This window comes from Plecotus auritus, assembly GCF_963455305.1.
Source record: "Plecotus auritus genome assembly, chromosome: 12".
Classification (NCBI taxonomy): Eukaryota; Metazoa; Chordata; class Mammalia; order Chiroptera; family Vespertilionidae; genus Plecotus; species Plecotus auritus.
This window is the reverse complement of record NC_137778.1, coordinates 28,364,546-28,391,317: the sequence shown is the minus strand read 5'-3', so window position 1 is coordinate 28,391,317 and position 26,772 is coordinate 28,364,546. Positions and strand designations below refer to the sequence as shown.

General features: G+C 45.9%; 1 protein-coding gene across 1 annotated transcript; it reads left to right on the top strand.

Annotated features, from left to right (window-relative positions):
• The first annotated feature begins 1,271 nt into the window (after nucleotides 1-1,271).
• On the top strand, nucleotides 1,272-26,128 carry PRCC (proline rich mitotic checkpoint control factor). Its single transcript, XM_080648067.1, has 7 exons — nucleotides 1,272-2,005; nucleotides 13,442-13,489; nucleotides 15,715-16,281; nucleotides 18,735-18,830; nucleotides 21,015-21,158; nucleotides 24,102-24,167; nucleotides 25,700-26,128. The coding sequence occupies exons 1-7, from the start codon at nucleotides 1,547-1,549 to the stop codon at nucleotides 25,784-25,786; spliced, it is 1,467 nt and encodes a 488-aa protein (XP_080504193.1). The 5' UTR covers nucleotides 1,272-1,546; the 3' UTR covers nucleotides 25,787-26,128.
• Nucleotides 26,129-26,772: the final 644 nt, after the last annotated feature.

Below are 26,772 nucleotides of genomic sequence, written 5' to 3'. Positions count from 1 at the left end.
CAATGATGAAAGAGAGTCATTGATCTGCTGCCTCCTGCACGCCCCACACCAGGTATCAAGCCCACATGTGCCCTGACCAGGAATCGAACAGTGACCTCCTGGTTCATAGGTCCACGCTTACCACCGTGCCACCGGCCAGGTTCCATTTTCCTCTTTAGCCTCCTTCCCAAACTTCAACAGAAGTAGAATCTTCTGCTCTCTGGGAGCAGGGAGGGTGGCGCCCACGCAGAGGTGGATTAGCATGTGAAGGACACACAGAGACAGAGTTGACAAGTACAGGGCACTCAGTCACAGGCAGACAGGAAGGGACAAAGATGGATAAACAAGAATAGGACACAAGGTCACACACAGATGGACAGGGAAGGACAGGTACAGAACCGTGGGCACCTAAAGGGCACACACAAAGGCCGGATAAACACCAGGCACCGACAGAGCCGATATGGAGGGCAGGTGCAGAGGGGCAGGTGGGAGTCATGGCAGACAGATGGCCGCAGGTGATGCCCCAGATCTGTGAAGGGGGCTGAGCTGCAGCTGGCTCCTTTGGGCTGAGGGGAAGGGAGTAGCCTGATACCGGCTCCGACATCTTTCTGTTCACTGGCTGCTGCAGAGGGAGGCCAGTCCCCAGGCTGGAAGAGCTAGGTTTGCTCCGGGATGTGCACCTTGGTCAAGAGGAGGGGGATCACCTCCTCCCTCTTATGTCAGATTTATTTCAGCTTTCAGATGTTTATTGTTAAGCTTGAAATCTCGCCTCTTTCTAGATCTCAGCCCAATTTCCTACAGGTCTCTTGGGCCCTGTCTCTTTTTGGGGTGTTTGATCCCAACTCCGGTTTCAGCCACTGGGGAACTTCAGTTTATTTCCGTGTCACTTTCTCTTTAAGCTATTCTCCTCCTGCCCCCAACCCGCCACCTTCCCATACTCCCTCTCATTCCCGACATCACTTGCAGTTTCGAAGAGCACTATATCTCCCATAAATCTTAGCGCTCAAGAGGCTACCCTAGGGAACTTCAAGAACCGAAATGCTCTCCTCTTTGCCTCCGTGATTACCGCGGTGACCGACGGGGCTGGTAGTCACCTAGGAATTGTCCGGAGACATCTCCCCTCAAAAAAAACTACTCAGTCCAGAAGACATCGCGCCAGAGGCGGGTGGGCTATCTGTCTTTCGGCGCGCCCCTTAATCCTTCCTCGGACTCCAACTCCCGCTGTGCCTTGCACCGAGTTCCCGGCGGCAGTGAATGGGGCTATGTCCAAAGTTTTCTGGGAGTTGTAGTTCGTATTTCAGAGAGGGAAGGAGGGGGCGGAGTGACGCGGCGGCCATTAGCTGTGTGTAGTTGCCCGGGACTGGGAGCTTAAGTGAAGAGGGAAGTCTTATTCGGTGGAAATCAGCTGTGGCGATGGGCTACTACCGGGGCTAGCCCTAGAGTACGGAGAAGGTGGACTTTACGGTTCCCCGCCCCGCCAAGTGGCGGGGCCCACTAGGCCTCCGGGCATCCCCGGTCTCAAGTAGGCCTAGTCTGCCGGCAAGGGCGCCCCAAAAGCGGAGGCGCCATGTCGCTGGTTGCTTACGCCAGCAGCGATGAAAGTGAGCCGGATGAAGCTGAGCCGGAGGAGGCGGCGGCGGCACCTACATCTGGGCCTACTTTAGGGGGCTTGTTCGCTTCTCTCCCCGCACCCAAGGGTCCGGCCCTGCTGCCTCCGCCCCCTCAGATGCTAGCCCCAGCCTTTCCTCCTCCGCTGTTGCTGCCCCCACCCAGCGGAGACCCCCGGCTCCAGCCTCCTCCCCCCTTGCCCTTCGGCCTGGGAGGCTTCCCCCCACCTCCAGGCGTGAGCCCGGCTGAAGCTGCGGGAGTTGGGGAGGGTCTGGGATTGGGGCTGCCCTCGGCCCTTGGCCCTGGCCTCAGTCTGCCCCCCCCTATCGGCGGTGCCGGGCCCCCCCTGGGGCTTCCCAAGCCAAAGAAGAGAACGGAGCCCGTGAAGATTGCGGCGCCGGAGCTGCATAAGGGGGATGTGAGTATCCGAGGAGGGCACCCCTAACTCCATCGGGTTTGGGCATGGGCACAGCTGTAGGAAGGATTCCCTCCTATTAATGCTTCTATTGATTCCAGACCACTGGCTTCCTACTACAGTGCAATTAATTGAGCTGAAGTTTGCCAACTTCGGGGAGTTAAGGTATTGGTGCGTGAGGCTTCTCGAAGCTGGACCCGCCTGCAGAAGGGCCACGTACCATCACTTGGCCCTGAGACCCAGGCTCCGGCCTAGGGACACTTGGTTCTGCTCCCTCTTGTTGCATCTTCTACCTCGGGCCAGGTTTTTTGCTCTGTTTTGTTTTCCCTCTTATGCTGAGAACAGCATAAAATCTGGTACCTGGGAAGCGACAGGAGATAGGATTCTTGAGCCCTTGCTGAACTCGAGACTAGCCTCTCCCTTTGCCCCTGAACTTGAAAGCATCAGGGTCTGAAGGAAAAGGGTAGGGGTCCTGGATTCTATTTTTGAGGGGAGTTAGGGAAGAAATTGAGTATTTGTTGAGTTCAGATCATTCGGCAGGCTTTGACCCTTCAAGTATGACAACTCGAATTTTTACAGTTGAGAAACAGTTGTTCAGCATTTAAGATCTTACCTGGTAAAGGACAGTGTGGTGAAGAGCCGGGTCTGTCTGAACCGCAGGTCTGTGACTCGGTTTCACCATTTAGGTGTTGTCAAGCTTAGGTGAATTCGGACGCTTGGGGACTATTTCTAGAAGAGGCAGCCAGGCTTATATTTTCTGTATATTAGAGCAGAAAACTAGAAGGCCTTTTCTGGAATACTTTGGGGATAGGGGCAGGTAGTGTTTTATGTGTGTGTGTGTGTTTATTGAGTTCAGAGAGGGGAAGGGAGAGGGAGAGACAGATAGAAACATGGATGAGAGAGAAGCATTCATCTGCTCCCTCCTTCACATCCCCTGCAGGAGACCAAGCCCGAAACCTGGGTATGTGCCCTGACTGGTCATGGAGCTGGTGCATGGGTTGGTGCTTGACCACTGAGCCACACCAGCTGGGCAGGTAGTGTTTTAGAGTTATCCTGAGTTCCTTCTTTTCTCTTCTGAAAACTTAACTGGTCAGTCCCTGGTTTACCTTCGGTAACCGCGCCCGCCCCCCCTCCCCCGCAAGAGAAGCTTCTTGCTCTTAGCCCTTTTCTTCAGACCTCCAACGCTGCCTAGGGGCCATTTCCATTCTTAGTTCTTACTGGTCCCTGGGTTTCTTCCCCAGTTATCCTAATGTTCTCTTCCTCATCTCTTTCAGTTCTTAGCTTAAAAGACATGTTTTCTGCCCTAGCCGGTTTGGCTCAGTGGATAGAGCATCGGCCTGCAGACTGAAGGGTCCCGGGTTTGATTCTGACCAAGGGCACTTGCCCAGGTGGCGGGCTCGGTCTCTGAAATCAATAGAAATATATATATTTTTAAAAAGACATATTTTCAGTGAGGACTTCCTAGCCTATTTAAATTGTAACTTCCTATCACCCACTCTTCCCCACCCCTTTCTTTGTTTTTATTTTTCTCTATAGCACTTACCACCGCCTAACATATACTATCTAGTTTTTTTGTTGTTTTTTTTTTGTTTGTTTGTTTGTTTTTTAAGAGAGGAAGGGAGAGGGAAAGAGAGATAGAAACATCAATAATGAGAGAGAATCATTGATCGGCTGCCTCCTGCACGCCCCACACGGGATCGAGCCTGTAACCTGGGCATGTGCCCTGACTGGGAATCAAGCGGTGACCTCCTGGCTCATAGGTTGACACTCAACCACTGAACCGCGTTGCCTCTCTCGTTCTGCTGGTATACAAGCTCCACAAAGGCACGGCTTGTGGTTTATTTTATTCACGCTGTGTCTCTAGTGGTTTAAAACAATGCTTGGCACATAGTGAGTACTACTAAGTATTTTCTGAGTGAATGAACTCAGATAAATACGGATTATTCATGGAAATGGGGGGCTGCAGAATCTCCCTCCCTAATTGTTCCAAACTTTCTTCTAGATTATTTCCTCCTTCTTTCTTACCTGAGTCTGTCATTTTTAAGTCTAGGGTCCAAAAAAGCCTCTTGTTGCCACACTGAAATTTACTTTGACCTTGATTTAATCTGAAACAAAGGGAAGTCCCTGAATATGACAGAGGAAAATAGGTTCATTTCCTTGGCATTCTCTTTTCTCCCCTCTTCACAGTTCTCTCCCCAAACTGTATCTTAGCCTAACGGTGGTATCTGGGGGAAGGTGGCATTGAACCAGCCTGCCGCCTTCCGTAGTGACCGTGGGAAGGCTCCTTTGTAGGTCTGTAAGGGAAGCAGTAGAAAAAGTTGCTGGTGGGACTACAGAGTCTTCCCTTTAGGCTGGCTGAAATGGCGGAACACTGAGGACCCCCAACTCTATCCCTTCTTTGTAAGTCTAATTCACTAAATTTCTGAGGTGAACTGTGTGACATGGGTCGTTAAAATTAAGTCACATGCTGGCCTTTAGCTGGCTCCGTTTCCCATTTTGTTCTGTTCAAGTTATTACTGTTCTCTGAACACATAATTCCTGGGAAAGAAAGATAGCCCTAAGAGTATTCAAGATGGTCAGGTGAGGGGGACCTTCGTCTTTAAAATCGTGCCCCTCCAGTTCTCAGCCCCTCTACATCTGAGCTTTGTGTCTTACACTTAGTAGGCTCTCAGTACACGTTTAAATAAATGAATTAGGTTTCCTTAAATAATTTCCCCTTAGAGTTTGGTGCTAAAGTAGAAGTAATTAACGCTGAACTGTTATTAATTAAATTAATTCAATATTGAGCTACTTCTCTGCCAGGAGCTAAGAGTATAGCAGTGAACATGATAGACCCTGCTCAAAAGGAGCTTATGGTCTATTGGAGGAGCCCAACAAGGAAATAGATTTTAGGTCAAGTCAGAGGATAGAGCTGGTGCCATGGGAGCACACCAGTCCAGAGGTTGGGGAGGCTTCCAGAAAGAGGAGATAGCTGGAGAGAGGTAAGACAGATGAGTAGGAGGTAGCCAGAGAAAGGGTGGTGGGCTGGGAGGAGCACATCAGGCAGAGGGAATAAACCGTACAGAAGCCTAGAGGTGAGAGAAGTGAGTAAGGTACAGCAGCTGGAGCCCATGGGTGGGCAGGGGAAGTGATGAGAGAAGGTGTTACAGCCCTAGCTGGTTTGGCTTAGTGGATGGAGGGTCAGCCTGGGGACTAAGGTCCCGGGTTCAATTCCCGTCAAGGGCATGTGCCCGGGTTGCAGGCTCAATCCCCAGTGGGGGTAGGCAGGAGGCAGCCAATCAATGATTCTCTCTCATCATTCATGTTTCTCTCTCTCTCTCCTTCCTTCCTCTCTGAAATAATACATATATACATATGTGTGTGTGTGTGTGTGTGTGTGTGTGTGTGTGTGTGTGTGTATGTGTATAAAGGGATATATATATATATATATATATATATATATATATATATGAAAAAAAAGGGGTTACAGAGAGAAAAAGGTTGAGGCCAGATGATAATAGGCTTTAGATGCCATGCAAAGGCCTTTCTATTCTGGGGTAGTGAAGAGCCCTTAAAGGCTGAGCAAGAATTCTCTGATCACAGATGGTGAAGGGCCTGGAGGGAGCAAGACTGTCAGAGACACAGTGTGTGAGATGATGGCCGTCTGGAAAAGGGAGTCGCAGGGCTGGAAAAAACAGGAGGCTCCAGGTCTGTTTAGGAGGTAGAAGTGATAAGACTAGGGGATTGATTGGCTATCATGGGTCAAGGTGAGGATTCAAGGTTGACCCCCTGCCTTTTGGCTCAGCCCACTGGGAGAGTACTGATGCTATTTATTTGGGGAATAAAAGAGGCAGAGCAGATTGGGAATTAGTTAGATTTAATTGGTCGCAAGTATCAAAAACCAACTCAAGCTACTTTAAATAGTAATGCATCAAATATACTGAGATACCTCAGAAAGTGCTCGGATCAGGAATTGGGACCCACACAGCTTCTTGCACATTTGATTCATTCATCTGCAGACCTTTTCCCTCTGCTTCTTATTAGTCTTTGCTGCAGGTGAAAGATGGCCACCCACACCTTGTTTTTTCATTTCCTTCCTTTTAGTGGTCAGCCAAATTGAACTACAATCTTAGTCCCAATTCTGGTTTTGCGGGAGAGATTGGTTTGATTTCAGTCACTCATCAATTAGCTGCATTTGGGATAGGTTAGTACCATATTCTGTCTCCAGCTGTTGCAGAATCAGATTTCAGCTTTTGATTTATCTGAGGAGTTAGGAATGGTCCCTGAAGTGGATACTTGGTCCTCTTCTTTTCCCTTCTTATTCTTGCTCCCACCCAAGCTACCTCCAGACATTGGTCAGTTGTTGATTTCATGGGCTTAGAGGATGTAGACTTCTAAAATAGAATATAGAAAACCAAAATTGGGAGAGTAAGTCTACTGGAAGAGTTTTCTGACAGAATGTGCATTCCAAAGCAAACAGGAATTTTATGCTTATTTGGATTAGTATTACCCATACTTTCAGATTGTCTACTCCGATAGTGGAAAGGTTGAAGCTATGAGATTGATTGTTAACCAAATAATTAAGACTTGACTGCAGTGGTTTAAGCTGAGTTTTAGCCCTGAATAGAAAGGGAAAGAGTGCCCCACTAACAATAGTGGGGCACTTGCTTAACATCTGACATTGGCTAGGCACTTCGTGACTCTGTAAGGTATTATTCCTAGTTTATAGATGAGGAAATAGAAGTTTAGAGAACAGAGGTGATTTGCCTAAAATCACACAGTTTGGTGGTAGCAGAAGTCGTATATGCACCCAGATAGGCTTTGTTCTGGCTATTGAAAAGATGGAAGAGCCTTGGGCAGACAGAAATAGGAAAGCAATGCAATGAGGAGTGCAAAGTGGGAGAGAAAATGATAACCTAACTAAAATGCAGATGTAAGCAGAAGGTATTTCAGACCAAAGAGTAAAAAACGTTGGCGAATCGAGCTGATTGGGATAATAGCAGAGAGGAGTGTAGTAGTGATCTGAGTTTGGAGCCTGGAGTGGAGGTGTGTGTGGGGTTGGCAGATGAGAGACACAGAGAGAGAGAGAGACTGAGAGAGACTGTCTCTTTGTCTCTGTCTGAGCTTGGGCCCTTATTTCCTCCTTGGCTCCTGGCCCCAGCAACTAGTGATTGCTTTTTGGAGAGGCAGTCTGGGAGAACCAGAGCCTGAGAAGATAAGAGAGAGGCTGCCATGGGGAATGAGGCTCTGATAGATTAGCAGATCCCACTGGGCTTAGCTTAATGGAAAGTGTCTGTTTCCGTTCTTGCTCAGCAGTCTCGGGGTGTGTGTGTCTTGTCACTCTTGGCAGCTGGAGCGGAGAGGACAGTGGTGGCCATTGAGGTTCAGGCTCTTGTGAGGCCAAGAAGAAATACAGTACTTTCTTCTTAAGAGCCCTAGCTGTTTGGCTCGGTGGATAGAGCATCAGCCCGTGGGCTGAAGGGTCCTGGGTTCGATTCCGGTCAAGGGCATGTACCTCCATTGCAGGCTTGATCTTGGGGGGTGGGGACCAACCAATCCGATGTGTCTCTCGCACATCGATGTTTCTCTCTGTCTTTCCCCTCTCTTCCACTCTCTCTAAAAATCAATGGAAAAATATCCTCAGGTGAGAATTAGCCAGAGAGAGAGAGAGAGAGAGAGAGAGAGAATATATCAGTTTGTGCCTCCAAAACTTGGGAGTGCCTGTTCTGGCCCTGCACACTTCTCCCAGCCCTGGGTGCCCTGGTATTTGTAGCATTACCCGTTTCTGTGGGTCCAGTGGCACAGACCCACTTAGATTGCCATTCGCTGGTCTTTAGTACTCTATAGGAGTTGGCTCCACAGCTTCCATTTAATACGTTCCTGTGGAAAACAGTTTGACAGTTCCTCAAAAAGTTAATTAGAATGACCATGTGATCTAGCAATTTCACTCCTCGGTGAAAACAGTTAAAAGCAAGGATTCAGACGGGTTCTTGTACACCACTGTTCACAGTAGCATTACTCACAGGTGCCAAAAGATGGCCACAGCCCAAGTGCTCATCAACAGATGTGATCAACAAAGTCTGATATATACATACTAAGGACTATTATTCAGCCTTAAAAAGGATTGAAATTTGGATGCATGCTATAACATGGATGGGCTTTGAAGACCTTATACTAAGTAAATAAGCTGTACACAAAAGGACACATACTGTATGATTCCACTTACATTAGGAACCTGAATAGGCAAATTCATAGAGATGGAAAGTAGAAGAATTATTACCAGTTGCTGGAGGGTGGGGAGTGGGAAATGGGGAGTTGTCATTTAGTAGGTACAGAGTTTCTGTTTGGAATGATGAAAAAGTTCTGAAGCCTGGCCAGCATAGCTGAGTGGTTGAGTATCAACCTATGAACCAGTAGGTCATGGTTCGATTTCTGGTCAGGGCACATGCCTGGATTGCAGGCTTGATCCCCAGGGGTTGGGGGGTGGGGTGGGGGGGTGCAAGAGGCAGCCTATCAATGATTCTCATCATTGATGTTTCTTTCTTGCCTCCCTCTGTGAAATCAACAAAAATATTTTTAAAAAGTTCTGGAAATAGTGGTGTTTGTTATACAACATTGTGAACGTACTTAATTGTACACTTAAATGGTTAAATGGTAAATTTTATGTTACATGTATTTTACTATGATAAAGAAAACCCCCCAATATGCTTCTGTACCTCTCACCATCAAGGAAGTTCTCCTTGAGTCTAAATTAAGTATTGTGGGCCTAAGCTAAGCCCATTGCTTCTAGCCAGTTCTTGATAGAAGCTGAATTGATTTTTTTTTAAAATGCTCCAAGGCAGCTGTATTTCCTCCTCCCTCCATCCTTCCCAGGGTGACAGGAGAATATATGACACATCTTTTATCATTTGGATTACTCATCTCTCTGCTTTTTGGAACTCTAAACCAAAATTTATTATCTTTTGTGAATATTTGGATAATTCCTTGCTGAGCTTTCCTTCTGTTTCCTGTTAGCTTTCAGTCAGGCCCCCACATGCCCAGAAGTGTTTTGAGTGGTATCTAAACTTGTTTTTTTCTTTTTAAATATATATTTGTATTGATTTCAGGGAGAAAGGGAGAGGGGGAGAGAGATAGAAACATCAACGTTGAGAGAGACTCATTGATCGGCTGCCTCCTGCACTCCACTACTGGGGATTGAGCCCACAACTTGGGCATGTGCCCTTGACCAGAATCGAACCCAGGACCCTTCAGTCCGCAGGCTGACACTCTATCCACTGAGCCAAACAGGCTAGGTCTAAAGTTGTTTTTTTAAAATAATTTATGGATTTTAAATATTTATTTATTTATTTATAGATTCGGGGGTTGGGGGAGGAAACATCAACTTGTTGTTCCACTTATTTATGCATTCACTGGTTGAAATCTTGTGTGTACCCTGACCAGGAAATCGAACCTGCAACCTTGGCTAGGTCAAAGCCCTAGCCAGCTGAGCTAGGTTATACTTATTTTCATAGTGAACCAGGAAGTTCCATGTTTCCAAACTTTTCTATGATGGATTTGGCTAAAGTTATTTATTTATTTATTTGTTTGTTTGTTTGTTTGTTTGTTTATTTTAATGGAACGGAAGTTTATTGAGAAAAGCCAGTCCTGGAAAAGGTACAGCTGGGGTTCGGAGCAGCCCAGTGTCTGGAGCTTCCTTTTCATGTTACAAGCAGGAGTAGTTCAGCATCCAAGCTAATTGAAGTCTGTTAGTCCATGTGTGGAGACCCACATGGCCGTAAGCCGCAAGGGCACAGGGGATGTGCTCCCCTTACGACAGGAACGTCAGGTATCCACTGTGTGCTACGTCAGGGAAAGAGAAAAACTGTTTATTGATTTTAGAGAGAGGAGCGGGGAGGGAGGGAGAGAAACAGAGGGGCTGCCTCCTTCACGCCCCCCTACTGGTGATTGAGCCTGCAACCCGGGTGTGTGCCCTGATCGCGAATAGAACCAGCGATCTCTAGGTGCATGGAATGACACTCAACCAACCTAGTCACACTGGCCAAAGCAAGTTATGTAATTTAGCCAACTTTATCCTAGGAGCAAAAGTTGGTCCTTGTTTCATTTCCCGATCCTTCTAACCCTTTGCACTTCCTCTGTATGGGTTACTTGACCGGCATGTGCCCTTGACAGGAATCGAACCTGAGACTCTTCAGTCTGCAGGCCAATGCTCTACCCACTGAGCCAAACAGGCTAGGGCTGAGATGTTAAAGTTTAAACGTGCCTGGGGACTTCATGAGACACTCATATACCTCATAATGGGTGATACTGTGTGGTCTGCTGGAAGATAAACCTTCACAGTCTAAAGATGGGAGATGATCAGGAAGCACCCCTGAGGCAATGGGAATTTGGAACTGAGAGAAAAGGTTGAAAATGCTTAGGTGTTTGGGACTTAAGGCTTTTTCTTTGGTTGAGTTTGACATCTTGGCAGACTAGAGAGAATAATCCTTGACTTCTTTAGAATTTTAGTTTATACATTTTCTCTCAGAGCAGCTCATGCAATATCTAGAACATCTTTGTGACATGGATAAGTATTTCCAACTGAGGCTTAGAGAGTTAGTTAAATGGCTTATTGGGGGATTCCCTAGCCAGTAAGTGGCAAAGCGGAGACTCAAACCTGTATTTCTGATTTTGTACTTGGTGCTTTCTTGGCTGCGTCTTGTGGAATCTAGCAGGATCTGGTCAGTGTGGATCTCAAACCTGGACAAACATGGACAGCTCAGCTTGATGTTGTTGCAGAAACATGGGAGCCAGAACTGATGGTCATATTTTACCTCTCTGAGCCTTACTTTTCTTACCGGTAAAATTGAGATACTCATGCCTACCTTGAAATGTTATTGTAAGGATTAAATGAAAGATTGTGTGTAAATTGCCTGACACATAGCAGGGACTCAGCAGATGGCTGTCCTTTCCTTTACCACCCTATCTTATCCCTTACATTTAAGTACCAAGATATATTTTTTTATACATTTGGCAGCAGTTAATAATTAAAATCATTATGGCCCTGGCCAGGTAGGTCAGTTGGTTAGAGTGTTGTCTCGATATGCCAAAGTTGAGGGTTCGATCCCTAGTCAGGGCACATACAACTATCGACCAATGAATGCATAAATAAGTAGAACAGCAAATCGATGTTTCTCTAACTCTCTCTGTCTCTCTCTCCCTCTCTCTCTTTCTCCTTTCCTCTCTCTCAAATCAATAAATTAAAAAAAATTATTATGTACTGACTACTGTGAGGCAATATTGAACTATAGGGCCTTGGCTGTCAGAGGCAAGGCAAGGCGAGAACATGCACATGAAAAATGTAACATTTCCAAAGCAAGCACAAATAAATCAGGGTTAGTGTGTTCCCACCTCAACAAATGAATAACACAAGAGTCAAAAAGAACAAGGTGAGACTCACCCGGAAGACTTCTCAGGAGTTTTGAATGAGGAAGCACAAGGGTGCAGATTGACAGGAGAGTGGGTGGTGGTAGTGATAGAGGTACAGGGAGAGAGAAGGCGAGGGACTTACATGAAAGAAAGCACAGATGTAAGAACAGACTCTTTGAAGGCATATTTGAACCACACTTGATGCCCTTAACTCTTACTGCCTTTAGTTATTAGTTATCTGGGTGCTTGCCTTTATTTTTTTAAATATATGTTTATTGATTTCAGAGAGAAAGGGAGAGGGAGAGAGAGATAGAAACATCAACGATGAGAGAGAATCATCGATAGGCTGCCTTCTGCACGCCCCCTTTTAGGGATGGATCCCGCAACTTGGGCATGTGCCCCTGACCGGAATCGAACTTAGGACCCTTCAGTCCGCAGGTGACGCTCTATCCACTGAGCCAAACCAGCCAGGGCTGGGTGCTTGTCTTTATTCTTACCAGACTGGAAGGTCCTTGAGGGAAGGGACTTTTTTGATATCATGGCACATACAGAAAACCTCTGAAGCACACTGGACTAAATGGCCCAGGGTTTGCCTCTGTAGTCTGTGTACCCCAAGCCCTGCCAGGTGCCTGTGCGCTTAGCAGACCCATATCACAGCTTTAACCCAGCCATGGGACACCAGTCAGGAAGCCCTGTGTACACCACCTAGCACTCAGTCCTGCATAGAATAGGTTCTTTTTATTGATTGATTTTAGAGAGAGAGAAACATTGATTTGTTGTACTTATTTATGCATTTATTGCTTGATTCTGACCAGGGATTGAACCCCCAAACTGGGCATATTAGGATGACACTCCGACAGAGCTACTCAGCCAGGCCCTATAATAGGTTCTCAGTAATGATGATTAAAATATCCTGGTAGCCCTGGCTGGTGTGGTTTAGTTGATTGAGCGTCATCTCATCCACCGAAAGGTCACCAGTTTGATTCATGGTCAGGGCATACACCCAGGTTGTGGGTTTGATCCCCAGTTGGGGTGTATAAGGGAGGTAACCTATTAATGTTTCTCTCATATCAATGTTTCTCCCTCTCTTCCTCTCCCTCTCTTTCTAAAATCAATAAAAACATATTTAAAAAAAAAAGATCTGATAGCAGACAAATCCAGAAAGAGAGATGGGAAGGTCAGTTGAAAAAGATAAGCAGAGGATTTGAATTTGTGTAGAATCTTGGAGGTGATTCCTGCCTAATCATCTTTATTTATAGATGCCCAGATCAAGGTCCTGCGATCAAATGGAAAGTTTTTAAAGTTCTTGGTTTGGGATTACTTTTAAAAATGAAATGTTAAAGCTTGTTCATATGCCTTGCATCTTTCTGGTAGTTGAAGATACTAAGAATTAGTATTGAGTTAAAAGTTTAAGGCATTTTTCAGTGTGAGAGCTTGAAACAGTTCTGATGAGTCAGAGGGATAATACAGATGACCTTCTGTCTTGCCCAAATTCTCACAGTCATCATTGCTTGCCTTCTTTCTGGACACGAACAACTGTTCAGCAGATAATAGATCATACTTGGAGAGGGAATGGATTTCTCCAATGGCTTTGACCTTTAATGCCTCATAGAAGAGTAGTTAACACACCACTTAATCCCACAGGAGTTGCCTGGCCCTGTGGTTATGTAGTCTATATAAGTGGTTTTAAAAATGAAGCTGAGATTAGGTGAGATTGTGGGCCAAATCCCATTCATCTTCTAGTGGACAGATTTATAGGAAGAAGAATGGGTATAGCTTTTTATTTCCATCAAAGACTAAATGGGAGAAAATGGTTTTAATATAAAGAACTAGAAATTGATGCAACAGGGTAAGAGAATGAAAGACCAGGGGAGGTCAGCACATCCCCGTTCTCTGAAGGTGTGTGAAAGCAGGACGGGAGCTCTGCTGGTGGCTGGGCCGAGGGTAGGTGTGCCCTTCACTGAGGTGCGACACAGCCCTTCACACATGCTTTCTTTAATGTTTCCCCCACTGTCCTTAAACAGTGAGGCCTTATTCCATTTCTTTTTCTCTTAGTCAGATTCCGAGGAAGATGAACCCACAAAGAAGAAAACTGTCCTTCAGGTAAGCTCTGTGACACAGTAGCAGCCATTTTTCTCTCTTCCCATATTACTTCCTAAAAGACAGGATTGGCGATGCTCGGCAGTTTCCAGGTCAGGCTTAGAACAAACGCAGACATTTGAGGCCCAACTATGTCAGTACGATTTTGTTTTCTTTGATAATATCAGACCTTGTGCTTCTCTGCCTTCTCCTCACTTTAGGGTGGTAGTGTTACCTCTTACAGGACAGGTAGTGGTAGGGAGATGAATTGGAACTCATTTTGACATTATGTTTCAGGTAAAAGGATTATCTAGGAAAGATAGAATCAATGGATTGGTCAAAATGATGTTAGGGAACATTTGTAATTTACTTTTAAAATTTTAATTTTTCCATTAAAGTTGACATATAGTATTATGTTTCAGGTGTACAACATAGTGATTAGACATTTATATAACTTAGAAAACGATCACACCTTTCTAATACCCACCTGACATACATAGGTATTACAATATTATTGACTATATTCCCTATGCTGTACTTTATATCCCCATGACTATTTTATAACTGCTTATTTGTATTTCTTAACCCCTTTACCTTTTTCATCCAGCCCGTCAAACCCCCCTCTCATCTGGCAACCATCCATTTGTTCTCTGTATTAATGAGTTTGTTTCGAGAACATCTGTATTTTAAAATTATTCATCTTCTCCCTGTCTCATTTTTAAACTGGAAAATAAACACTTCAGTAGCACTTACTGTACACCAGGCACTGTTCTAAGTGCTTTAGTAGCATTTAATTGATTTAATCCTTATAATATTGCCTGTCATAGTGTTATCATCATCTTGTGTTACATATGAGGAAACTGAGAGATTAAAGAACTTGCTGACGGTCAGACAGTTGTGGGGGGTGGGGGGCGGCGGCGAGGCAGGGCTGGAGAGCTGGGATTTGGACTCAGGTGGTCTGACTATGGAGTCCAAGCTCCTAACTGTTATATTTGGCTGCTGTTCCGTAGTCAAGACCCGAGGTCCTCAACCAGACAGTGCCAGGAGGTGGTCTCTCTGCTGTTTTCTTTGTTTCCCCCGTCCAGTTTCTTTATTCTGGCTCCCAAGCTTTTCTTGCTGTTATACTTCACATATAGGACTGTGCTATTAACATGGCTTCCTGGGGGAGGTGGACGGGCATAGGAAGTGATGGGAGGACACTGGCTCAGATCAGAGGGCACCTGAGTGTAAAGAGCAGTCTTCGGGGTGGTAGGAAGAGATGAGTGGTTAAAGAAACTCTGAACTGTTACGGCAGAGTGGGGACCCATCATTGCAAAGGGATGTAGCCATGAATCCAGGTGTCATCTGAGAAGTCAAACCCTTCAAAGGTATCCTGAGGATATGCTCCATATGGAACCTCATTCCGGTTCCTGTGACTCTGAGCCTCTGGAGTGACTCAAACCTGTGAACACAGGCAGCAGGGAAAGGACCCCATTTTCCGGATGAAAAGTTCTGCCTGGCCTGCTTGACTGCAAATCTTATTTATGTGTTCTGGGCATTTCTTGGCTGAGAGGGATATAGTACACTGGTCCTCCAAGACCAGTGACCTTATTCCATTCTCCTTTTTCAAACTGGCCTTCCCTCAGCCTTACAGTCAGGCCAGGCTGGCCCTATAGCATACAGAAAGCAGAATCTGAGAGATTCTATATGTTAACTGCTTGACTCTGACATAAACGAGCTGAATATAACACATCTTTAGGGCTTTCTCTGGGCAAAGAAGGGACCATTTGGCAACATGTATGAATGTCTCTTTTGGACAGAGCCTTGTCTTGACTTTAGAGCAATCCAAAGGCAGCAGCAAGTTCCCATGTTAAGAGGAACCTTCAGGACATGGAGAGAGGTTAGGTGAATAGCTGGAGAGAGCCCTGGGCTTTTTGGGAAGAAGGATGATGAGGTTAAGAGCATCATATTTGACAAAAACACAGTCGGGAGGCTCTGTGGCAGAGCAGTGGAGCTGGGTAGGGGTAGAGCCAAGCAGAATAGGGATGACATCTTACCTGGGAGAAGCAGCCAGCAGAAAAGAAGGGCCTGAGATAGGAGTTAGGCCCAGATTGGATCACTGGAGTAGGTGAAGGTGAGAAGGCAACAGGGCTGATAAGATTTTAGGCTCGAGCACATATCTGTAATTCTTGTTCTTGACGTTAGCAGTACATATCATAACAGTTCACTTGTCATCTTTCTTTCCTGCTTTCCTGAACCGGGCTCACCAGGGATCTGGCCAGGGGACTGGTTTGTCTGCCTTGCTTCCCCAACCTAAAAACCTGACTGTGAAAGAGACTAACAGGTTGCTCCTGCCCCATGCCTTCTCTCGGAAACCCTCGGATGGCTCCTCTGACACTAAGCCCTCCAGACAGGCTTCTAAGACCAAGCCCTCCTCTCTTGCCCCTGTTGTGGGCACCACAACTACCACGCCGTCGCCCTCCGCCATCAAGGCTGCTGCCAAGAGTGCTGCCCTGCAGGTGACGAAGCAGATCACACAGGAGGAGGACGACAGTGATGAGGAAGTAGCCCCTGAGAACTTTTTCTCCCTCCCTGACAAGGCTGAGCCACCTGGAGTTGAGCCATACCCTTACCCCATTCCCTCTGTCCCTGAAGAGCTGCCTCCAGGCACGGAACCAGAGCCCGCCTTCCAGGATGACGCAGCCAATGCACCCCTCGAATTCAAGATGGCGGCAGGCTCAAGTGGGGCCCCTTGGATGCCTAAGCCTGGGGACGACTACAGCTACTGTCAGTTCTCCACATACGGCGATGCCAATGCCGCTGGTGCTTACTATCAGGTGGGTAGGAGGGAATGCTGGAGCATGGCCGTCAGCGAGAGCTTTGAGCCAGTGATATAGCCTCTGGAGCATCCCTTTGGCTGAACTAAAAAATCGTCTAGTGGTTTTCCTATACCTATCAGGCCTCAAAACATACTACTTTTATTCTGAACCATATTGCTCTAAAATTTCCCAAGTCTTAAAGTCTGACAGGTAGAACCACACATAATTGACATCTTTATTCTGAAAACAAAATCTTATTGTGGGAGCTGGTGAGAGAATATATGGAGAAGTCAGGAAGGGGAGAGGTGGGACTGGGAAGGAAGGAGGGAATCTGGATTGTTGAATGACAAAGGGGAATAAGGAGATCGGTGAGAGGCCTCGACTGAGTCATGAGAAGTTGAAAGGACCAGTAAGGCCCTGGAGAGGGGACGTTATGGGGCTATAAGCTGGGCTGTGATAGAGAATGAGGTCAGGGTGGTTTGGGGTTTGACTCCCAAGCTATATGAATGAGTCTGGGCAAACCCTTAACTGTCTCTGAGTCTCAGATCCTCAGCTGTTAAATGGGGATGACAATGGCAACCTCATAGGATTGCTGGGAGAATTACATTAGCTTAACATGGTACCTGGAACGTGTAAATGCTCAATAAATGTTATAACTTCTTATTCAAATGTCATTTGGATTAGCTATTTAGGTTCTGTGTGGCCTCAGAGAGTGAGAGTGAGAGTACAGGATGCCGGCTTGTAAATAGGTTTAAGAAGACTTTCCCAGCGGCCAGAGCTTCCTTAGATGGAGTGGGATCCCAGGAGTGTGAGGACTTGAAGAGGCAGGGGTGGGGAGCAGAGGCTGGTCCCAGCTGGGCAGCAGTAGAAAGTTTTCCTGCTAGCCTGGGATGGTTGGAAGGCTTAAGTCCTTTCGACCACTGTGATTCTCTGACTGGTCAGTGTTAATCTTATTTTCAGTTTGGGCATAATAGGGACCCTTTTCAGATCAGGAACTCAAACAGTTGTGTTTCCTGGATATTGGCTGTTAAACCTTGTTGTATCCCATAGCTAATCAGGGACAATCTATCTTCCCTAAACATTGTTAGAAGGAAAGAAGATGAGAGTGTTTTGACCTCTTTAGGGAAAAAAAAAAAAAAGATGCTATTTAAATCAGAAACCTCTTGTTTACATCCAGCAAATGAATAACAAAATGGAGTTCTGTGTCCAGTTATAAAAATCATTGAGGCAGTCTATGCAAATTCAGGCACTTTAAATACACTAGGGGACCCTGTAATGTAAATATCTTATTGTGAATACAGTTGATCCTTGAACAAGGAGAGGGTTAGGGGGCTGACACCCCCCATTTTTGCATCGTCGAAAGTCCTCTTACAACTTTCCATTTCCCAAAAACTTAGCTACTGTTAGCCCACTGTTGACTGGAAGCTTTACTGATAACATAAATAGCTGATTAACACATATTGTGTATATTATATGTATCACATACTACTATAGTCTTACAATAAAGTAAGCTAGAGAAGAGAAAATACTTCCACAGTGTTGGACAAAATCCACATGTAAGGGGAGCCATGCAGTTCCAATTCCTGTTATTCAAGGGCCAACTGTACTTCCATGTAAAATCCTGATCGTTCTGGGTTTTTATAGAGTATTTGGATTTAGTCATTATGAAACCTTATTTTCCATTTAGCTCACTATAAAATGAATGTTCTTACAGGGCATTTGTTTGGAATTTTGGGCAAAGGTAGAAGGATTAGAAAAAGTGTGGGCAGGGTAGACACAGTTTCTCAGCCCTATGGCTGCCTGGCTCGGCTTCAGCAGGGGCCTTGCCTTCTTCTAGGGCCCACAACGACATCTGCACAGCTCACCCCTCAGGGGAGAAGCATCAGATTCCTGAACCAAAAATCCTGTAACACAAACTTGCTTTGTTCCCAGCTTTGTGAATTCCATACCGCCATATAGTGGCTGTTTTTGGCATCAGAGATCCGGAAGCCTTCCTGCCCATTCATTACAGGCAGTCTCCCTGTGACTAGAGGCCCTAAATAGGATGAGGAGCAGGAATGACATGCCCTCGCATCTTCTGCCCCCTCTCACATCAGAGCTTATTAGGGTCTTATGAGCAGGAGGAGCAGAGCTGGGGGCACAGTAGATGTAAAGGGTGGGAATCACTCTTGGGAAGCAGCTGAGGGAGCAGGGTGTAAACTGAAGCAGGAGAGAACATCTTTATTTTTTGTCACCCTTTCCTAAAAATGCCCATCTGTCTGGATGCCGCATATCAGAAAAGCGGCAGAAATTGTTCTTGAATTGTGGGAGAGGTCCTTAGGATCTGTGCCTTTAACTGGTCCATCTGAGGGCTCTGTAGTGTGGGCGTCACCATTACCTCTTTGATGAGGCTTTTCTTGGTTCCGGAGCAGACCTTGTCCCCTCTCCACTGTGCCCTCAGTTGATGTGCTTTTTTCTTTCCTTGGCTGCAGGATTATTACAGTGGTGGCTACTATCCTGTACAGGACCCGACCCTGGTACCACCCCAGGAAATTGCTTCAGATGCCTCCTTTATCGATGATGAAGCAGTAAGTTAACAAAGCACAAGTGACCATCTTTGACCCACAGGCAAATCTGAAGCTAAAGGAAATTCTCTTTAAAACGATTCAGTTAGGATTGGGTGTGGTAGCACATAACTGAGAATCTCCAAATAATAGGGCTTCTGTAAGAGAAGGCAATTATTTTCGTCATAAAAGAAGACTAGAGGTAGGCAAGCCAGGCAGGACTGGTGGGACAGTTCCACAAAGTTGTCAGGGGTCCAGTCCCTTCTGATCATTATTTGGCCACCTCTGGATTGTGGCCTTTATTCTTATGGTCAGTGATAGCAGCTGAGGCTACAGCTGTCACATCTGCATTCCATCTAGCCCTCTGCAGTTGGGTGGGAAAGAAAGAGGAGAGTCATTTTCCCTCCCCTTTTAGGAGACTTCCCAAAAGTTTCTAAGTTGACTTCCACTCCTATTTCATTGACTGGAATCTGGTCACATGGCCTTACCTGGTTGTAGGGGAGCCTAGGAAATGTAGTCCTTTAGTTGGGTGATAATGTATCTAGCCAAAATGTTGGGTTCATTCACATGACAGGAGAAGGGGGGAATGGATTTTGGGGGGGAACAGCAGCCACACTAAATAACCCCTTGTGTTTCATGTAACTGGATCCCCTGCTGCTTAGCACAAGGGAATATAAAAACCCTATGTCCTATGGCCATTAGGCCATTCAGGTTATAAAGTATTGTTTTATCTATAGGGTTGTCATAGCCTATAGAGGGGGCGGCTGGAAATAGAGGCTGCTTCCTCTTTGCATGCAGGTTCTTAAAAAAAATTTTTTTCTAGCCCGGCCGGCATGTGCAGCAACAACAATAAAAACCAATTTCTACTTACCTGTTCACAGAAAGGTGTGCATACCTTTGCATACTTCCCTGCCTGTGGTTAATATTGTGTATGTCCTCCTTTCTTTCTTTTTTAAATAGTGCTTTTAAAAATATATTTTTATTGATTTCAGAGAGGAAGGGAGGGGAAGAGAGAGCTAGAGACATCAGTGATGAGAGAGAATCACTGATCGGCTGCCTTCTGCACGCTCCCCACTGGGGATCAAGCCCGAAACCCAGACATGTGTCCTGACTGGGAATTGAACCATGACTTCCTGGTTCATAGGTCGATACTCAACCATTGAGCCACACCGGCCAGGCTGTATGTCCTTCTTGACAAGTTCCATAGTTAGGTTCTTTTTGTTTTAAGCCTAAGAGGCATCAGAGAGCTGCTCATCCAGTGGCAAAAGTCAGTTTTTTGTGGGTAAAGTGACCCTAGAGGCCTCATTAATGTTCAAACAAGGACCTGGCTCTCACTGAAGTCCAATGTTTTGATTCCTCAGCACCCACACTCCCTTCCAGGAACATCTTTGGGTGACTGTGAAGTGATCTATATGCTTCGTGAGAAGGAAGAGGAAAGAGTAGTGAGTGGTTTCCTAGAAAATTTGCCAGGCCTTTTCCTATGAAACTCCCTCTCTATGCAGCTCCCTGTTTTCCCTCTCTGATGTCTGTTCTGGTGTGGGGTCTGCTGAACTGGTGATACCAAACCAGTGAGAAGGAGGAATAGACATGTAAGAAGAACTGATTTTCAGAGGAGAATTCCTAGATTTTTTGTATCCCAAATTGTTAATTTGAAAACTATGCTATCTTGGCCCTGACTGGTTTGGCTCAGTGGAGAGAGCGTCGGCCTGCAGACTGAGAGGTCCCAGGTTCGATTCTGGTCAAGGGCATGTACCTTGGTTGCGGGCATATCCCCAGTAGGAGGTGTGCAGGAGGCAGCTGGTTGATGTTTCTCTCTCATCGATGTTTCTAACTCTCTATCCCTCTCCCTTCCTCTCTGTAAAAAAATCAATAAAATATATTAAAAAAAAAAGAAAAGAAAAGAAAACTATGCTATCCTTTAGGCAGATACAATTTATAGTAATATGAGTGCAAATTCATACAAATTATTCTCAGTACTCACTTATGTTTGGAAATGTCTCTTGACCTTCCTTTCCCTGAGTCCAGGAGAACTGAGAAGTAGCCATGCATCTGGCATCAGGGCAGCTTGGCAGGGTGAAATAATATATTACAGAGGGGAAATGAGGATACAGTGGAATTGGGGAGTCACGAAACCATTTGATAACATGGGTCCTTAGCAACATCTCCTAATCCTAATCCCCCACTCCTGCATTTTTTCTCCTTTTCCAGTTTAAGCGGCTGCAGGGCAAGAGGAACCGAGGGAGGGAGGAGATCAACTTTGTGGAGATCAAAGGTGATGACCAGCTCAGTGGGGCCCAGCAGTGGATGACCAAGTCATTGACAGAAGAGAAATCCATGAAGTCATTCAGCAAAGTAAGTGGGAAAGGTCTATTGAGTGGCAAACTTGGGAGGTCCCAGAGCAAAATTTGGTCCTGCTCCTTACTGTTACTGTCAGCAACACATTTAGCAAGCACCTGTTGTCAGTGGTATTAGAGCATGCACTGAGCTTCACAGATACTGCTCCTGCTTCCAGAACTTTGCAGCACATTGCTCTCCATCTGGACGGTGGAGTCTGGTTGCTGAGATGGATGGTGGAGCAGTTTCCTAGTTGGGAAGATGCTACTATGTGTTGCGGCCCCTTCCCTGGCTGGATGGAATCCATAGCCTCCCTACCCTCTCCCTACTGCCGTGCCCTCTCTCCATCCCATTAAGCTGGGACCCGGCTCAGCATATCTTTGAGGTATGGGCACCACAGAGCTCAGAGGTCCTGGGGTCCTAGGTTCTCAGTGTGCAACCCCTCCTTTCTCCTTTCCATTATTTATTGTAGCCATCTGTGGTCTTTTTTTTTTTTTTTTTTAAATATGTTTTTATTGATTTCAGAGAAGAAAGGAGAGAGAGAAACATTGATGTCAGCTGCCTCCTGCACATACCCTGACTGGGGATTGAACCCACAACCTGATGGGGAATCAAACCAGCAACCTTTTGGAGCACAGGATGACAATCAACCAATAGAGCCACACTGGCCAGGGCCACTTGCGGGGGTCTTTTCATATGCTATATTCCTCACATTCCCACACCACACTCCCATCTTCTCTGGGCTAGTTGTCTTCATTCAGAATGATGACCATCTCTTCACCTAGTAGCTGAGTACAGCAAATGTGGACATTTAGAGCCTGTCATAGGGGGAGAATGTGGGGAAACCTTGGATTCCAGCCCAGCACCAGCAAGGCCAAGGTCGGGCATCTTATTCCCTTCTTCTCTCATTTGTTTTATTTGCAGCCACAGATGGCCATCTGAGCCCTAGCCATTTGTTTTAACTGAATGCTGGCGGTCATATAGGACAGAGCAAAGGATAGTGGTTAGATCAGTATAGATCCATCACTGTTTACTGGAAAAACCACTTAGAGCATGCTCTACTAACTGTGGGTGGAGAAAGTTACCATCACATAGTAATAGCGACTGTTGTTAATGCTCACTGTGGGCCAAGAATGGCACTGGATGTTTTATGTTTCTCATCTTTAACTGTCACATTAAATGACATTAAATAGCAGCAAGGAATTGGAGTTTGCTATTTTTCCTGGTCTAAGTTTTCTTTCCACCATCTCATTGTATTGAGCTAGATTTTTTATTTTTTTTTTATTTTTTATTTTATTATTTTTTTATATATATATTTTATTGATTCTTTACAGAGAGGAAGGGAGAGGGATAGAGAGTTAGAAACATCGATGAGAGAGAAACATCAATCAGCTGCCTCCTGCACACCTCCCACTGGGGATGTGCCCGCAACCCAGGTACATTGCCCTTGACCGGAATCGAACCTGGGACCCTTCAGTCCGCAGGCCGACGCTCTATCCACTGAGCCAAACCAGTTAGGGCTTGAGCTAGATTTTTTAAAAAGAAGACAGGTCCTGGCCATTGTGGCTCAGTTGGTTGTTATCCCGTACACCGAAAGGTCGCAGGTTCTATTTCCAGTTAGGGCACATCCTTAGGTTGTGGGTTCAGTCTCCTGTTGGGAGTGGGTTTGGTTCCCAGTTGAGACATGTACGGGAGGCAACCGATTGATGTTTCTCTCTCTCTCTGTCTCTCCCTGTCTCTCTCTGTCTCTCTGTCTCTCTCTTCCTTCCTCTCTCTAAAATCAACAAATGTATTGTCTAATGAGGATTAGAAAAAATGAAAATAAACCCGGCCAGTGTGGTTCAGTAGTTGAGTGCTGACCCATGAACCAGGAGGTCACGGTTCTATTCTCGGTCAGGGCACCAGGGCACATGCCCAGGTTTCCGGCTTGATCCCCAGTAGGGGGCGTGCAGGGGGCAGCCAATCCATGATTCTCCCTCACTGATGTTTCTATCTCTCCTTCTCCCTTCCTCTCTTGAAATGAATAAAAAACATATTTAAAAAAATTAAGTAAAAATAAAAGCGAAGATAAAGATGCGGATCTTGTCCCTGCGGAGTTTACAGTGCAGTTGGGGAAAACAGATTTAAGGACACTTGAGTGTAAATGATTACAGTGCAAATTGATTACATAAGTGCTGAGGAGACTCCAGAGAGTTTGGGAGTTGGGTGGGGCTAATTAGGAAGCTTCTAGTCTGAGACAACACTGGCAGAGGACAGAAAAAGCACAGAATGAAAGCCCAGACCAATACAGATTTTGACAGATCTTTTGCATCATAATTTGGTTAGGGGTTCAGTGCAGTTACGGGTGGAGGTTGGATGATTGGAGAGAGGTGGAGAGATGGTGAAAATTCTAGTTCCAGGGAAGCTGTTGGTACTTACTAGGATGGGGGAGGTGGGGATTTAGCCAAAGGTGATTGATGGTAGAGAGTTTGGTAAACAGTAGGTAAGAGACAGGCTAGATATCTGGACTGACTGGGGCGTAGGGGACAGAGATGAACAGGGCTTGAGGGGTTGTGGGAGGGGAGGGAGGCCTATGCTCTGGCACTTAAGCTGTTTTAGATGGACTATAGGCAATACAATTGGTGTCAAGTGTTCACTGTGGGCAGAGCTTGGTGCTGGGGGTGGGATGGGGTTATTAAGAAATAGAAGACAGTTCTGACAAAGTATTTCCAGTCTAATGGGGATATTAGCAGGCTATTTCAGGCAAGTATTCTGAGCTTGGGTTTTTTTGCATAAGAGCTTTAATAAAAATAATTGCTTTGTAAGTATATAGGCATAAAAACAGCTCCAGACGCACTTTTCTCCCCCAGGACTTGGGCAGTGTCTTTGGTTTCCCATTCCCCATCATTGCACCATCTGGGCCCCTGAAAAACTTCTGCTTTTCTTCCTGTGGGTTAATGGTTGTGTTTTCTTCCCTTGCAGAAGAAAGGTGAGCAGCCAACAGGCCAGCAGCGGCGGAAACACCAGATCACATATCTGATTCATCAGGTGAGAGCGCTGAGAGCCCTGGCCTGCCTGGCAGGATCCCTATAAACCTGAGAATTTAAAGGCTGAGCTAAAAGCCCAGGTGCCAGGCACCAACTCTGGGAAAGCATCCTCTGCCATTCTCCATGTGGCCACTAGGAGTGTGTGTGTCCTTCAGAATTACTGCTCTGTGTCATTCTCATTTCATGTAAGACTCAGGTACAGGTGCTTAAAATAAACTATATGTCCAAAACATAAATGTAGGGGAGTGAAATAGTTTATCACAGTGTTTTAAAAATTAATTTATTTTAGTTTAAATATATTTTTATTGATTTCAGAGAGGAAGGGAGAGGGAGAGAGAGAGAGAAACATCAATGATGAGAGAGAATCATTCATTGATTGGCTGCCTCATGCATGCCCGCTACTGGGGATTGAGCCAGCAACCTGGGCATGTGCCCTTGACCAGATTTGAACCTGGGACCTTTCAGTCTGCAGGCTGATGCTCTGTCCATTGAGCCAAACCGGCCAGGGCTTTTTTATTTTATTTTTTTAAATATATTTTTATTGATATTTTAGTTTAATTTATATGAGTTTCAGGTGTCCAGCATAGTGGTTAGACATTTATGTAATTTATGAAGTGGTTCCCCCAATAAGTCTAGTACCCATCTGGCACCATACATAGTTATTATAATACTAGAGGTCCGTTGCACAAATTTGTGCTTGGGGGCGGGGAGGGGGGTGGGTTCCTTGGCATGGCCGCCTATGGGGGCTGAATGGGGCCATCTCACCCAGTCCCGATCGCGGCCTATTGGGGCGGGGGGGGGGGGGGGGGGGGGGCAGGGATCACGGGAGGTTGGCTATGGAGCACACTGACCACCAGGGGGCAGCTCCTGTATTGAGCGTCTGCCCTCTGGTAGTCAGTGTGCATCATAGTGACTGGTCAACCGGTCATTTGGTCGCATATATATATATATATATATATATATATATATATATATATGGATTTGACTATATTCCCTGTGCTGTACTTTATTATATTTTTTAAAAAATATATTTTTATTGATTTCAGAGAGGAAGGGAGAAGGAGAGAGATAGAAATATCAATGATGACAGAATCATTGATGGCTGCCCCCTACTGGGGATCGAGCCTGCAACCCTGGGCATGTGCCAAAACTGGAAATTGAACCAGCGACCTTTTGGTTCATGGGTCGACATTCAATTGCTGAGTCACACTGGCCAGACTTGTTGAGGATTTTTGCATTTATGTTCATCAGTGATATTGGCCTATAATTTTCTTTTTTTTTTTTTAATGTTTTGTCTAGTTTGGGAGGCCACGGTTTGATTCCTGTCAGGGCACATGCTCAGATTGTGGGCTCAGTCCCCAGTGGGGGGTGTGCAAGAGGCAGCCAATTAGTGATTGTCTCTCATCATTGATGTTTCTTTCTTTCCCTCCACCTTCCTCTCTAAAATAAGTAAAAAAATATATTTAAAAATATTCTTAAAAAAAAAAAAACACCTCAGTGTGACTCTCCCCTGTCCCTTCTTCCTTGCCACAGGCTAAGGAGCGAGAGCTGGAGCTGAAGAACACTTGGTCCGAGAACAAGCTCAGCCGCCGGCAGACCCAAGCCAAGTACGGTTTCTAGGCTCCGGACCTGACTGCACATCCCAGGGTCTTTAGCCGCCCCGCTGGCCCTGCCCCCCTGGGACCCCGGCTGCTCCGAGCCCAGGACCTCTTTCCTTGAGGATCTAGCCCTCGCCTCGGCGAGAATGAACATATTTGATAGGTTTTTCTTACAAAAGTTAGAAAACTCAGCTCCTTTCTGTCTTGGAGCTAGCAAAGACTCGAATGATGCCTCAGAAGGGGCTAAGAGTTCTTGGATGGGAATTTGCTCCCTATTGGGTGTGATGAAATGTTGAACCCCTCCCTCCACCTTTTTTTTTTTTTAACCAGGGATGTCTGTTGAAATAAAACATTCAGTCTGACAGATGCTGCCTGCCCTCCCCCTTTCCTACTTTTCAGTATGGCCGCCTTTTTCGTTTCGGACCTATCTCATTTGTTATCCTGTCCTTGTGTCTGTTTGCACCTTGTGTAAAGCACTCCCCAACCTTCGTGAGTTGCCTTGATGATTACCTTGCCTTTTTTTCTCTGTACCTAAACTAGGTACAGAGAAACTAGGTTCGTGGCCATTGAAGACCCAGGAGTTGTATGTAAATTGTGTTTGGGGCAGGAGTCTCTGAACCCAAACATGGGAAATGTTGCTGTTCTCGGGTGTCTCTGGAGATTGGGGGAAGTCAGGAGGTTCTTTCTGTGACACGAAAGATTTGTTAGACATAAAATTCATTCCAGCAAGAGGTAAAGTGGTGAAATGCCTTCCCTGAAGATGATTTAAGTTTATACTAGAAGTTGGCCTAGACCAGTGGTCGGCAAACTCATTAGTCAACAGAGCCAAATATCAGCAGTACAATGACTGAAATTTCTTTTGAGAGCTGAAAACCGACTTCTGCGCATGGGCCACGAAGTTTCAATCGCACTGTATGTGCGCTCCCGCACGTGGTATTTTGTGGAAGAGCCACACTCAAGGGGCCAGAGAGCCGCATGTGGCTCGCGAGCCGCAGTTTGCCGACCACT

Bases quoted from the DNA above. Each gene is read 5' to 3' on its own strand.
- PRCC (XM_080648067.1), top strand. From the start codon at position 1,547: ATGTCGCTGGTTGCTTACGCCAGCAGCGATGAAAGTGAGCCGGATGAA. The intron at 16,282-18,734 runs GTGGGTAGGAGG...CCTTGGCTGCAG, and splicing joins CCGCTGGTGCTTACTATCAG to GATTATTACAGTGGTGGCTA. The intron at 21,159-24,101 runs GTAAGTGGGAAA...CTTCCCTTGCAG, and splicing joins CCATGAAGTCATTCAGCAAA to AAGAAAGGTGAGCAGCCAAC.